Below are 11,865 nucleotides of genomic sequence, written 5' to 3'. Positions count from 1 at the left end.
TTCTGAATTTACTTCTGTAGTTTTTCAGAATTTGTCTGAATTTTCTAGTATTTTCTGAAAGTGCATGTATTTTTTGGTACAAGCATTACTTTTTTCTACACTGCCTTTGAAATCATGATCATCGTTATCTATAAAAATACAACTAAATCTTAAATTTTGAAATTCAAACTAAAATATTTTTAAAATAATTACACTAACAAACAAGAGTTCATTGTCTTTAACATTTAAGCTAGAGCTTTCTTCAAGTTCTCCAACATTGCTCTTGGTACTTTTGAGTTTCCTTTCCAGATTTCGAACCATTTTTGATAACCCTTTATAAAAAAAAGATTAAATTATATAATATGGCTTGAATATTATATAGTTATTTTGACAAACATAATATGAAACCATAAATCAAATTAAACAAAGTATTTTTTATTACCTGTGAGATCAGGTCCCGGTAATACATCATCTTGCTCTGTTTTACCAAGTCCTGGCGGCGCATTGATATCACCCGTATGACGAAAAAAATGATATGGTTTAACATGAATCAAATTTGGAGCATAAGACCACACATCCTCCCTGTCATCCATAATACATACCATATTATCACCACATGGAAATAATGCTCTAAAAGCAAATTGAATATAGTTTAACATTGAATGACACGAAAATTTTGACATAATAATAAAATAAAACTTACTTTAAATTAGCTGTTTTAGTTGTAGAATTAAAGCATTCATCTCGTGATAAAATTCTATGACTAAAATACTTTCCATCTCGATCTAAGAACATTGCAATTGTGTGTGCATAATTACGTGCTCCAAATGTGCATATGTGAAGCTCAAAAAATGCTGACATATTTTTTAAAAATTTTTGAGTGCCAGGCCTTAGCCTGGTGTGATACCAAGGAGAATGTTGTCCATATAATTGAAAATGGTACACATCCTAGAAACCCAAGGAGAAATAAATGAATAAAGAATAATTGATACCATGAAATCTTAAGTATAATTTAGAAACAGACCTTTATATTGACAGGAACATTATCGTTTGTAGTATGAATCAGAGTTTGATCCAAGTCAACAAGAAGAACCAATTTTCTATCCTGAAGTAATCGTTCAGAGTCTGCTTTACCTAGCTTTTGGGCCAGCTCATGACTTACTTTCAAATCAGGTACCGAATGCACCATAGCTACAGAGGCTCCAGTAGATTGCATAGTATTGTTTGCAGATTTTCGTAAATCTGCTCCACATTCTCCACACATATCTCTCATCACAGTTGGATGAGTACATTCTTCAATTTCTAAAATTGCCGAACTAAATTTGGAAAAAGATATTTACAATGCAGCTGATAAATTCAAATATACCGCGTAAAATCATGCGCATATGTCACTTACCCAGGGTCAACAATATCCCCTTCCCTGACAACGAGACGCTTAATTTTACCAGCTTTTATCGCTTTCAATCTCTTTTGTTCACTTTTGGCAATATTCACAAAATCGTATAGTAATATTATTTGACCTATTGATATAGTAAAACCTTCCTTAACTTTCCATTTCAGTATTTTTATTGATTTTTCAACACCCGCCGTTACCATCACTGTATTATCCGCCATTTTGGATTAATGGCATATTTTCTCTTTGGCTGTTCACTATTGGGCACAGTAAAGCACGTGACCTTCTCGCAACCAATCAACAAAATCCTTAAACTTGTCAAAATATTATGATAATTTTACTTTATTCCTAGGATTTTGCTCAAAATAATAGATATTCCTTTGATTATGAAATTTTGTATATAATAGGAAAAAATGACTAACGAGTCAGTTATAATCATTTCTGTCAAAATTTTATTAACGTAGAAATTGCGCCAAATTCAAATAATTTTCTATTATTCAAGACTACGTTTTTGTATAAAAGACATTAAATTCAATATATTTTTTAATTTCACAATTAATTGATACAATTATTATATTCATTATAGATACATAGCGCCATTTGGTTCAAACTGCTCAGTATGAAATGACACTACAGTATCTTTGACAATTAGAAATATTTATTATGTGATATAAGCATTCACTAAATACATTTACCAAAAGAGCATTTAATAATCATATATGCATCAAAAATGTCTTTCACAAACCACAGCCCATAAAAAAATTATGAGTATACAACAAACATATATTTCAGTAAATAAACTATAATAAAAAAAACTATTCATATTTTGATTAAAATAGATTACATATGAGCACAGGCACATACATAAATGAGATTAAAACAATACATTTCTAAATATATTCTATGGTACTAGTTATTTTTATCTTGAATAACTTATCACATCATAATGTTGTATCTGTAAAAATAGTGATATCAAATTTTCAGTTTAAAACAATATTCAATTGTGCTGACAAACAATTAAGTTGTTTTCATAAACAACTCATTTAGCAAGCTGATTGACATATATGAACTTCTGATTAAAATGAATAAAAATAGACTCAAACCAAACAAAACTGAAGATACTTAATTAGTACATATTTGAAAACATTAATTTTATATATCCATGTAAAATATATCCGCAGTTCAATGCAGTCAGTTTGTGGGGCACACCCTCACTCTAGATGCATGAGAGACAGGGGCCCCCTGAAGCCTAGCAACAACCACCAGCTTGAGATCCAGCAGGCCCACCAGAACCAGGATGACTTGGATTTGTTGGAGAATGTTGTGGACCAATTTTGATTCCATTTGCCTGGATATATAAAAGAATTATAGAATTATATCAGATTTGATAATGATAAAATACTCAACTATTTTTTTCATACCTCATTATTTATGTCAAAGACTCCCTCTTGAATCTTTTCATAAATCTCTTTTGCAGTATTTATAAAGGCTTCTTCAACATTAGCTGCAGTTTTTGCAGATGTTTCCATAAAAACTAAACCATGCTCCCTAGCAAAGGCCTCACCTTCTTCTTTTTTGACTTCTCTTCGTGAATCCAAATCACTGTAACAATATAAATAAGTATCTAAGAAATAACTTATAATAATTTCATATTTACCTCTTATTTCCAATTAACATGATCACCATATTTGAATTTGAATGTTGTCTAGCATCTTCCAGCCATGTTGTTAAGTGATTGAAAGTTTCTCTTCTGGTTATATCATATACCAGCAAAGCACCAGCTGCTCCTCGATAGTAGGAACGAGTAATTGATCTAAAAAACAATTATTCTAGTTATAGTAATTATTTACCACATTTCCACCAATCACATGAAAATATTACCTGAAGGCTTCCTGACCCGCTGTATCCCAAATTTGAAGTTTTATTTGTTTTCCATCAATAGTTATCATTCGTGCACCAAATTCAACTCCAATTGTGAGATCATGAACAGGCTGAAAACGTTTATCTGTGAACTGTAGAAGGAGGCATGATTTTCCTACACCTGTAATAAGATTAAAAAAAATTAATAGTCAATTTTAGGCTCATATTCAGTTTTCAAAACAGCAGTCGTCAAATATTCATTTAACGGAGAGATATCATGTTTGACAACAGATGTGCAGAAATAATTATTCCACTCCCACAAAGGAAAATCAATAGAACACTCACCCGTATCTCCTATTATTATGTATTTAAACAAATAAGCATAGGACATCGTAGAATACTTTAGATAACTATTATAATTATAAAGATGCAAAATTGAAAAGAATCAAAAGATTTTGTATAATTTATTGCGTTTAAATGTCGTTTCAACCAGCTGTATTTACGTCATATCAAAACTGAATTGAAGCACTTGTCAAAAACAAGAATGAGCTTCAGCAGTGACTCATTGATAAATATTTTTGATATTGGCTAACCTGCATCCAGAGATTCTAAACATTTGGAATTCATGATTAAAATCACAGATAAAAGAAGAGTCATAAAATCATAAAATCTTAAAATCACCTAATTAGTAATGAGCAGATAATACAACTAATATGACGTTATGAAAAATTAAATTTATCAAAGGATATTTATAATATAAATCAATTTTCAAATTTTATTCTAAACAGCACTAACATTAGTTTTTACATCTGCATTCGACACTCGCAAGACATTAATGCTTTCTAATTAGTATTTGATAACAATAACACATCTTGATATTGTATCTCTTTTTCAATAAGAATTGCCTGCCATATAACTCCTGCATATTTAAAAGGTGTTTAATTACGTCCTGAATATGTTGTAAATTAAATGTTTCATTTGGATAATCAAATGCTTGTACTGATATTGCTTAATAAATACATAATAAAAAAAGTTTTTAAAGTATTTAGTCAAAGTCCTATTTACTATAAAATGATTTCATAAAAAAACGAACCATGAACAAGCGATGAATGCATGACTCACTCAGATGCACTTTTTGTCAGTAAAATTTATTTCCATTCTGGCAACACCATTAGTGCAAGTCGTTCTCGCCGTGCTCTGATATTTATCTGTGAAGAAGGTTTGCACGTGCACGATTTGCATTATTCGTTTTTGCTACTTACGGCGTAAATCGAATTGGATACCGTTTTAGTAGGCGGTAAGCTCTTAACAAGTATACGATTGACTTTTAAACTCACCTCGTGTGACTATTCTCTTACATATAAAATATTTATCAACGTTTTAGAGGTGGTCAAAGTAAGGTATGTAAATGAGATTGATAACATTATTATTATATGCAACTTTTACGCAATTCGATTTTCGCATTATGTATGCATAGTTTTTTGAGTACTAGTATAAATTCTGCATTATATTTTCTCTGTTCACTATTAGTTAATTATATTGCAAGAAATGATTAATTGATACTGATTTTGATTACTGTACAGGACAACATGGTTAAAAAGCCAGAGAGTGAGAAGGCTACTGAAGGCAAAAAGCACAAGCCTAAATGCCTTCCAGCAGGAAAATACTGCCTTATCAGTTGTGATATGGATACAACTGGACGAAGGTTAATAGATGAAGTAAGTAGATAATATATACTGATCTAATTTTCCGATGAAACCTTTTTGTAATCCACCACATGAATATTATTAAGCATACCGCACCCCTAATGATGATTCCATTTTTGTTTTAAATCATAATTTTTCAACAGATATTAAATGAATTTAGATTTGATCATATAAGCTTTTGATAATCATATTTAATTCATAAATTTTACCAAGTATTGAAACTTTTTTTTGTTTAGATATGCCATATAGCAGCATACACTCCAAATAGCCAATTTTCCCAATATATCATGCCTTATGCAAATTTAAACCCAAGTGCCAGACGAAGACATAATATTCGTGTTACAACTGATGGCCGTTTTAGAGTTTTGAGAAGCAATATAAACAATAAGGTAAACAAAACACAAAACTGAATCATATGAAAATTTTTATGCAATCTTACATTTATTTTTTTTACAATAGGTTATAAGAACAAAGTCAGAAATATCTGCATTAATAGATTTTTTGAATTGGCTTGAAGAAATCAAGTCAAAGTCAGATGGAGCAGGTGTAATTCTCATATTCCATGAACCTAAGAAAATGGTATCTTACATGCTCTTAGAAGCTCTTCAACGTTACCATTTACTTGGAAAGTTTCATGAAATTGTTAAGGGTTTTGCAAATGGACATGCATTAGCGGAAGAGAAATGTTCAACTACCATGAAGTCTTTTAACCTTAAAGTTTTATCCAGAGTCTTACTAGATCGAGAAGAACAATTCGATAATGCATCAAATAGAGCAAAAATTATTTGGGAAATAGCTCAACATCTTGGTCAAGGTTTGACTGCCATAAATTCTATTTAATTTTTTTTAGTAAAGATTTCATATTCATAGTAATTATTTCAGGTGAACAAAAGAACTTAGCAGCTGGTACTGGAGATCCAAATCGTGTAATATTAGACAACATGGTAGAAGTAGTTCGCCAGTATTCGCATCCTACTTCTGTAGAATTAGGTGAACTAAAAGAACTGCGCAAAGTTGCTGAAAGAAGCAGTTCATTCCAGCCAATATTTAGTGCAGCTAGCAAAATGAATTATCGGGATATTCAGCACATAAATGTTTTAAGATCAATATTGGCTGAAGGCAAATCTGATTATAATACCATGAAAAGTACATATGAAACAGATGGAAAACAAGGCCTAATAAATGAATTGGGTTAGTATCTCATGATGCAATTTAGAATGATTATACTTTTTTGTCTTATCAATTACAAAACTACCAAATACCATTTTTTTTACTGATTACAGCCAAATTGCAAATTACAAGGAAAGATCAACAACATGATTTATTAGAGATATTGGACTCACATTTTGATCCAAAACGTACTGCCACATTCCCCAATACAAAAACGCCAAAAAAACCTAAAAATAGGAAATTAAATAAGACTGTTAGCAGTGATGATAGCGGAGCTGTGTCTCCTGATACAACTACAACAACTTCTCCTTTAAAGAATGCTGCAGATAAAACTGTGAAGACTAATTAATTTTAATGCCAGATAAACTTGATTTTTGATATACATATGTTGGTATGTAGTTATGAATTTAATATACTTTAATTAAACCCATTCCAAAAATCATAATTCATATTTTTTAAATTTGATTTAAGAAATCTTAATGTGTAACTTTATTTTGTTTTTATTTAGAGCTGTAAAGTTTTATTGTACATTTTTAGCTCAAAACTTTTTATAAATTCAGTTTTTGTTAATATCTAGAAGTCATACAGATTATGTTCATATGAATTGTGATTTTATCGGTTTGGATTTACTAAATGGGCATTATTGAATAGTATTATTTTAAATTGTGCCTTATATTCATTAAACTTTTTCTTAATATTTTTTATTTATCTTGCTGAATGTATGAATTTATGAAACACTATATATTTGAAATTACTTAAGAAAATATGAATTGTTAAATTTTTCAATTGAAAATTGATAATTTTGTAATAAGGGAAGACTGCAATTTATTGTGCAATGTAATAAAAGTAAGCATATATATATATATGAAATATATAATTTATATTAAATGAATGTTTTATTATACAAAATTATGAAATATTTTAAACCGTAATACAATCATGCTTGTGCAGATCTTCTGTACCAAAATCTAGCACGGAAGTCATCAGAACATGTAAGAAATGCTGGATGTGTGGGAGAATGAACAATAAATCTAACTGGGCCGTTATGTCCTAATGACATCAATTGTGCTCGAGAGGCATTTCTTGCATTCCAAGCACATAATGATGTAGTAGCTTCATCAGGGAAAAGTACATAATCCTCAGTGTGATTGAATACTGCTTGTGCTGTGTGCTCTTGCTTACCTTAAAAATAAAATAAAATGTTCAATATAAGAACATCATAAATGTGTGAATGCGAATGTATAATTTATCTAATTTACCCGTTGTGCCAGCTCCTGTATAAGCAATTAAACACCTGCTTGTACTTAGTTCCCATAGTTTTACTAGAGAATCTTTACCAGATGATAATAGATACTGTGAATGAACAAATGATATGAATAAATATCAATAAATAATTTTTTCTACATGTGTGAATCTAACCTTTCCATTTCTTGAAAAAGCAATGGAGCAAACTTCTTGACCGTCATGTGCCTTTTGGAATGTATTTACACAGCGACTGCTGACACCATCCCAAAGCTTTATAGTACCATCAGCACTTGCAGAAGCATAAAGCTATAATATATATATTAATTAATATAATACCTGCTATTTATTTAACATTTAAAACTATTATCATTTTAATTACTTTTCCATTAGCTGAATATTTGACATGATTAATTGCATCAGTGTGATGAAAATTTCTGAGATGGCTGACAAAACATTGTGCAGTCTCTATATCATAAAGTCGAACTACAAAATGATTAGTTCCTGCAAGAATATAATCACCTGTCGGATGAAAAGCCAAGCATCTAACTGAACATGAATCCTAAAAATATTACAAATTAACTAATGTTTGAACCTTAATTTGTTATTTTTTTACCATAATTGTCCTGTAAGCTTTTTTAACAGAGGCTTTTGAAATATCAAATAACTTTATAGAATTGTCTTTTGAACCAGATGTAAGAATTTGTTCTTTTGGATGAAATTCTAAGCAAGTTACTTCATCTGTATGATCATATAATGTTCTGATAACTGGATGTCCTTGTGTTTCACGCCCCGGGTCCATTTCATCAGGAGCTGATTTTGCAAGCATTCTATCGACATCTAAAATCTATAACCAACGAAAAAATTTCAAATAATTTAAAAAAGTTTATTTCAAATAAAAATAGTTGAAATATGTGAATATTTTACCTTTATACTCGCATCAACGCTTCCAGTGGCTACCAATTGACCATCGAAACTGAAGGAACCAGCTCTACAGGCTTGTTTATGAGATGTTACATAAGCAGTCTCATAACTAGCTGGCTCAGCGGCAAGTGTGGAACCTTCAGTCTCAAATTCTAAGTCTAATCCACCACCATTGTTATCATTGAGTAATGCTTTCTCTTTGCGATCTGGTTCTGCAGCCAATCCTGATATCATTATATTCAGGAGTTTATCACTTGGTGGACATGGGGGATCAGGGAGAACTAATGTTGATAAAGATACAGCAATGTTCTGATGACCATCATAAAATAGTTGGCTAAAATAAATTAATAATGCATTTATGAAATAACTCTAGCATTGTTGATATAAATTTGTAAACTATCTAACCTTATCATCAATCTATAAAGTAATTCTCTATTTTTGATAACATTTTTGGGATCGGGTACTTCAAAATCCTTCATTGCTAAGCAATAATTATTAATTATTATTAATAATCCTACAGAAATTGATGAGCTTTCTTAACCTAAATCACGAAATTAATATTCAAAAATTTATTTCTATGTGGTTATAATGAAAGTAAAAGTTATTTTATTTTGGGTCAATACATTTATATATAATTACAAATTAAAGTAATCTAGTAATCTGAAAATTAATAACTACTAAATTCACTTGTTTCCATAAACTGTCAACATATTATTATTTTTTAAATGATTGCAATGACCTGAACTTGGTATAAAGCAAAATCCAAACTTAACAAAAAAAAAGTATTATTTACAAACAAAACCAATGACATTTTCAAGATTAGCCGTGTTGGTGCGCAAAATATCTTCCGTGAATTTATATGACAAAGTAATTAAAATGTCACTAATAAATAATAGGTATTTTAAAAATGAATTAGATGATTATAAGAGTGGCGCAGTTAAAATAGACGAGGGTGTCATCAAACACCAAATTCAGAATATCGTCGAAGATATTTTAATCCAACAACCAGCAAATTACCGGAATTGTCGAGGCGGTAAGTTCATTTCATTTCACGAATATTCTTGATTTTGCTCTGAGTAGAAGATAGATAAGATTTTTCATATGAATAAATACCGACTTGTAATAAGTTCAACACTTAATTACTAAATGTTTTGCTAACAGGATATTTTAATAGTTAAGCGTACTATCTCACTACTTGTAAGACTAATTTAGAAGACTGATTCTTTTAGGTCTTTATGTGGGTGATGCTGGTATAGCATACATGCTATATTATTTAATCAAGTCAAATTTATTTCCTGAATCTAATGAAAAGTTCTATCAACAAGCCCTACAATATATTGAATCTTCAAATACATATTTAAAAAAGAAACATTCTGAGGATGATATTGGATTTCTTCTTGGCAGTACGGGGGTGCATGCAGTTACAGCTGCTGTATATGATTTAGATATTGAACGCAAATCACTTACAAAAGATTATGCTAAGAAATTTTTGCAGGCTGCAGAGTTTGTGAAAAATACACAATGGGATGAGGCGAGTAAGATAATTCATCTTAATAATATTTGCAAATTATATTAACATTTTTTTTAGGTCCTTGTGGGAAGAGCTGGTTATTTGAGTGGTGCTTTATGGATAAATAAAGTTTTATCGCAACCTGCTATTTCTAGTAATACCTTATATTCAATATGTGATAAAATGGTTCAGTCTGGTAGACAATATGCTGCTCAAAATAGTAGTCCTTGTCCTTTGATGTACTCTTATCATGGCAGTGAATATCTTGGTAAATATTAATATTATATTTGCAAAAATTAATTTTTTTTGAAAAGATTCATATTAATATATGTATATTAAACTATGTAATATTATGGAAATATATGCTTCAAATATTTGAGATTTATGTTTTCTACAACAAAGTTTATAAATCTAAATCCTTTTTTTCTTTTAAGGTGCAGCCCATGGTTTGAGTGCTATTTTACAAATGCTTCTGTCAGCGCCTGGTTATTTGGACAAACATCCCCAAGCCATGAAAGAAGTGAAAGAAAGTGTTGACTATATGCTTTCTGTTCAAAATTCTGAAGGAAATTTTCCATGTACTTTAGATGAAGTGGGATATAAGCGACCAGAAAACAAAGAATTAGTGCATTGGTGTCATGGTGGTCCAGGAGTAGTTTATCTCATGGCTAAAGCTTACTTGACCTATAAAGATGACAAATATCTTCTGTCATGCTTGAAAACTGGAGACCTTGTTTGGAATAAAGGTATTTTTACTCCAATAAAATATATTTTTTAAATTCATTTTGGATTTTTTATATACTATTATTATTATAACTTGTGCTTAGGGTTACTTCGTAAAGGACCTGGTATTTGCCATGGAGTAGCTGGTAGCGGTTATGTATTTCTGCTTTTATACAGATTAACTGGAGATCAAAAGCATTTGCATAGAGCAAATAAAATGGCTGAGTTTATGAGATCTGAGCATTTTAGAGCAAAGGCAAGGACGCCTGATAGTCCTTATTCACTCTATGAAGGAACTGCTGGTACAGTTTGTTTTCTAATTGATTTGATTAAGAAGGAAAACGCCAGTTTTCCATTTTTGGATGTATTCTCGGATTCTGGATCTGGCAATCATTAATTTAACAAAAAACTTGATAACGGTTTTGGACAGAATATTTTGCTTTAAATTTGTGTGAGTTTGTATTATAAAAGAAATAACTTGTAAAATTGTTGAATAGAATATATTACTTTGTTTTGATTAGAAACTAAATGTTTCATAACATTTTATTGTTAAGACGAATTAGTCTTATGTGCATTATCCTACAAATGACATATAAAAGCTTTATGAACAGTTTTTTCAAATATTCTTATATACCATAGAAAAGAAATTAAATTAAATAAATTATTTTAGAAGTAATACTCTTAAATGTATAATAATTATCTAATAGATACTAAAAATATGACTAAATTAATGTAAATGCAATGTTGTTTTATTAGGTTTAATTAAAATATTACATATTTTAAGTGACCATAATACTACAAACAAAGTATCCACTAATAATAATTGATATTATTAATCTTGATATACTCCATACACAGAAACTGAACAAAACATTGACATATTCTCAAACAGATAATTGCACTAGAATGAAATAATTAAATATCAGTAATATTAATTACAACTAATAATTAATTTGTTTTTGAGTCAACCTGTGAATCTCTTTCAGCATCCCAAATAGCATAACTGCGGCTTTGAATCCCTTGCATTTTCTTCTGTCCAATGATTATGAATATGACTATCCTATAACTAAACAAAATATTAAAATTTTAGGTGAAGAAAAAACTGATTGGAACATTTATAAATTCATCTAAGTAACATACCGGTCATAATTTTCACGTTTTAGTCGTCTGCGTATTTCTCTACCAATTACTTTAATATATCCGAGTGAATCTTTTGGGTCATATACAGCATCTTCGAGGGCATCATCAACCACTGTTTGCGTTACTTTATATGCTTTTTCCGCATTAAAAGGATTTTGTGAATCTAAACGGTATGTAGGAAGAAATTTACGAACCTGTGAATAGCAGAAACCTATTAT

The 11,865-nt window shown here is 30.0% G+C and overlaps 6 protein-coding genes across 6 annotated transcripts in view; 2 read left to right on the top strand and 4 right to left on the bottom strand.

The window, feature by feature from the left end:
* Positions 1-1,667, bottom strand: part of LOC113384507 (RNA polymerase II subunit A C-terminal domain phosphatase-like) — a 2,768-nt gene extending 1,101 nt beyond the window's left edge. The window contains exons 1-5 of the mRNA XM_026622226.1: positions 1,376-1,667; positions 1,004-1,295; positions 683-927; positions 422-609; positions 193-311 (exon numbers count right to left, since the gene is read on the bottom strand). Coding sequence (XP_026478011.1) covers positions 193-311; positions 422-609; positions 683-927; positions 1,004-1,295; positions 1,376-1,593 — 1,062 coding nt within the window. The 5' untranslated portion in view covers positions 1,594-1,667. The remainder of the gene's footprint in view (positions 1-192; positions 312-421; positions 610-682; positions 928-1,003; positions 1,296-1,375) is intronic.
* A 659-nt stretch (positions 1,668-2,326) lies between these two features.
* On the bottom strand, positions 2,327-3,748 carry LOC113364183 (ras-related protein Rab-2A). Its single transcript, XM_026606667.1, has 5 exons — positions 3,578-3,748; positions 3,254-3,413; positions 3,030-3,185; positions 2,794-2,974; positions 2,327-2,720 (listed from the first exon to the last, which is right to left on the bottom strand). Exons 1-5 carry the CDS (start codon positions 3,621-3,623, stop codon positions 2,622-2,624), a joined length of 642 nt encoding a protein of 213 aa, XP_026462452.1. The 5' UTR covers positions 3,624-3,748; the 3' UTR covers positions 2,327-2,621.
* Positions 3,749-4,517: 769 nt separating this feature from the next.
* LOC113363237 (maternal protein exuperantia-like) lies at positions 4,518-6,628 on the top strand. The gene is made up of 6 exons (XM_026605723.1): positions 4,518-4,632; positions 4,816-4,950; positions 5,175-5,327; positions 5,398-5,752; positions 5,821-6,129; positions 6,222-6,628. Exons 2-6 carry the CDS (start codon positions 4,822-4,824, stop codon positions 6,455-6,457), a joined length of 1,182 nt encoding a protein of 393 aa, XP_026461508.1. The 5' UTR covers positions 4,518-4,632; positions 4,816-4,821; the 3' UTR covers positions 6,458-6,628.
* A 417-nt stretch (positions 6,629-7,045) lies between these two features.
* On the bottom strand, positions 7,046-8,839 carry LOC113384497 (cleavage stimulation factor subunit 1-like). The gene is made up of 7 exons (XM_026622215.1): positions 8,680-8,839; positions 8,278-8,608; positions 7,967-8,197; positions 7,733-7,912; positions 7,528-7,659; positions 7,368-7,461; positions 7,046-7,290 (listed from the first exon to the last, which is right to left on the bottom strand). Exons 1-7 carry the CDS (start codon positions 8,751-8,753, stop codon positions 7,046-7,048), a joined length of 1,287 nt encoding a protein of 428 aa, XP_026478000.1. The 5' UTR covers positions 8,754-8,839.
* A 267-nt stretch (positions 8,840-9,106) lies between these two features.
* LOC113363444 (lanC-like protein 3 homolog) lies at positions 9,107-10,931 on the top strand. The gene is made up of 5 exons (XM_026605946.1): positions 9,107-9,307; positions 9,504-9,805; positions 9,863-10,052; positions 10,219-10,530; positions 10,612-10,931. Exons 1-5 carry the CDS (start codon positions 9,151-9,153, stop codon positions 10,902-10,904), a joined length of 1,254 nt encoding a protein of 417 aa, XP_026461731.1. The 5' UTR covers positions 9,107-9,150; the 3' UTR covers positions 10,905-10,931.
* Positions 10,932-11,455: 524 nt separating this feature from the next.
* Positions 11,456-11,865, bottom strand: part of LOC113384488 (ras-related protein Rab-2-like) — a 28,733-nt gene continuing 28,323 nt past the window's right edge. The window contains exons 5-6 of the mRNA XM_026622205.1: positions 11,648-11,841; positions 11,456-11,573 (exon numbers count right to left, since the gene is read on the bottom strand). Of these exons, the coding sequence (XP_026477990.1) occupies positions 11,456-11,573; positions 11,648-11,841 (312 nt within the window). The remainder of the gene's footprint in view (positions 11,574-11,647; positions 11,842-11,865) is intronic.

The sequence above is a fragment of the Ctenocephalides felis genome, unplaced genomic scaffold, assembly GCF_003426905.1.
Source record: "Ctenocephalides felis isolate EL2017-DRISC unplaced genomic scaffold, ASM342690v1 CF-g0.4_SCAFFOLD_00845, whole genome shotgun sequence".
In the NCBI taxonomy this organism is placed as follows: Eukaryota; Metazoa; Arthropoda; class Insecta; order Siphonaptera; family Pulicidae; genus Ctenocephalides; species Ctenocephalides felis.
Note: the sequence above shows the minus strand (reverse complement) of the source record. Positions and strands in the feature narration are given on the sequence as shown.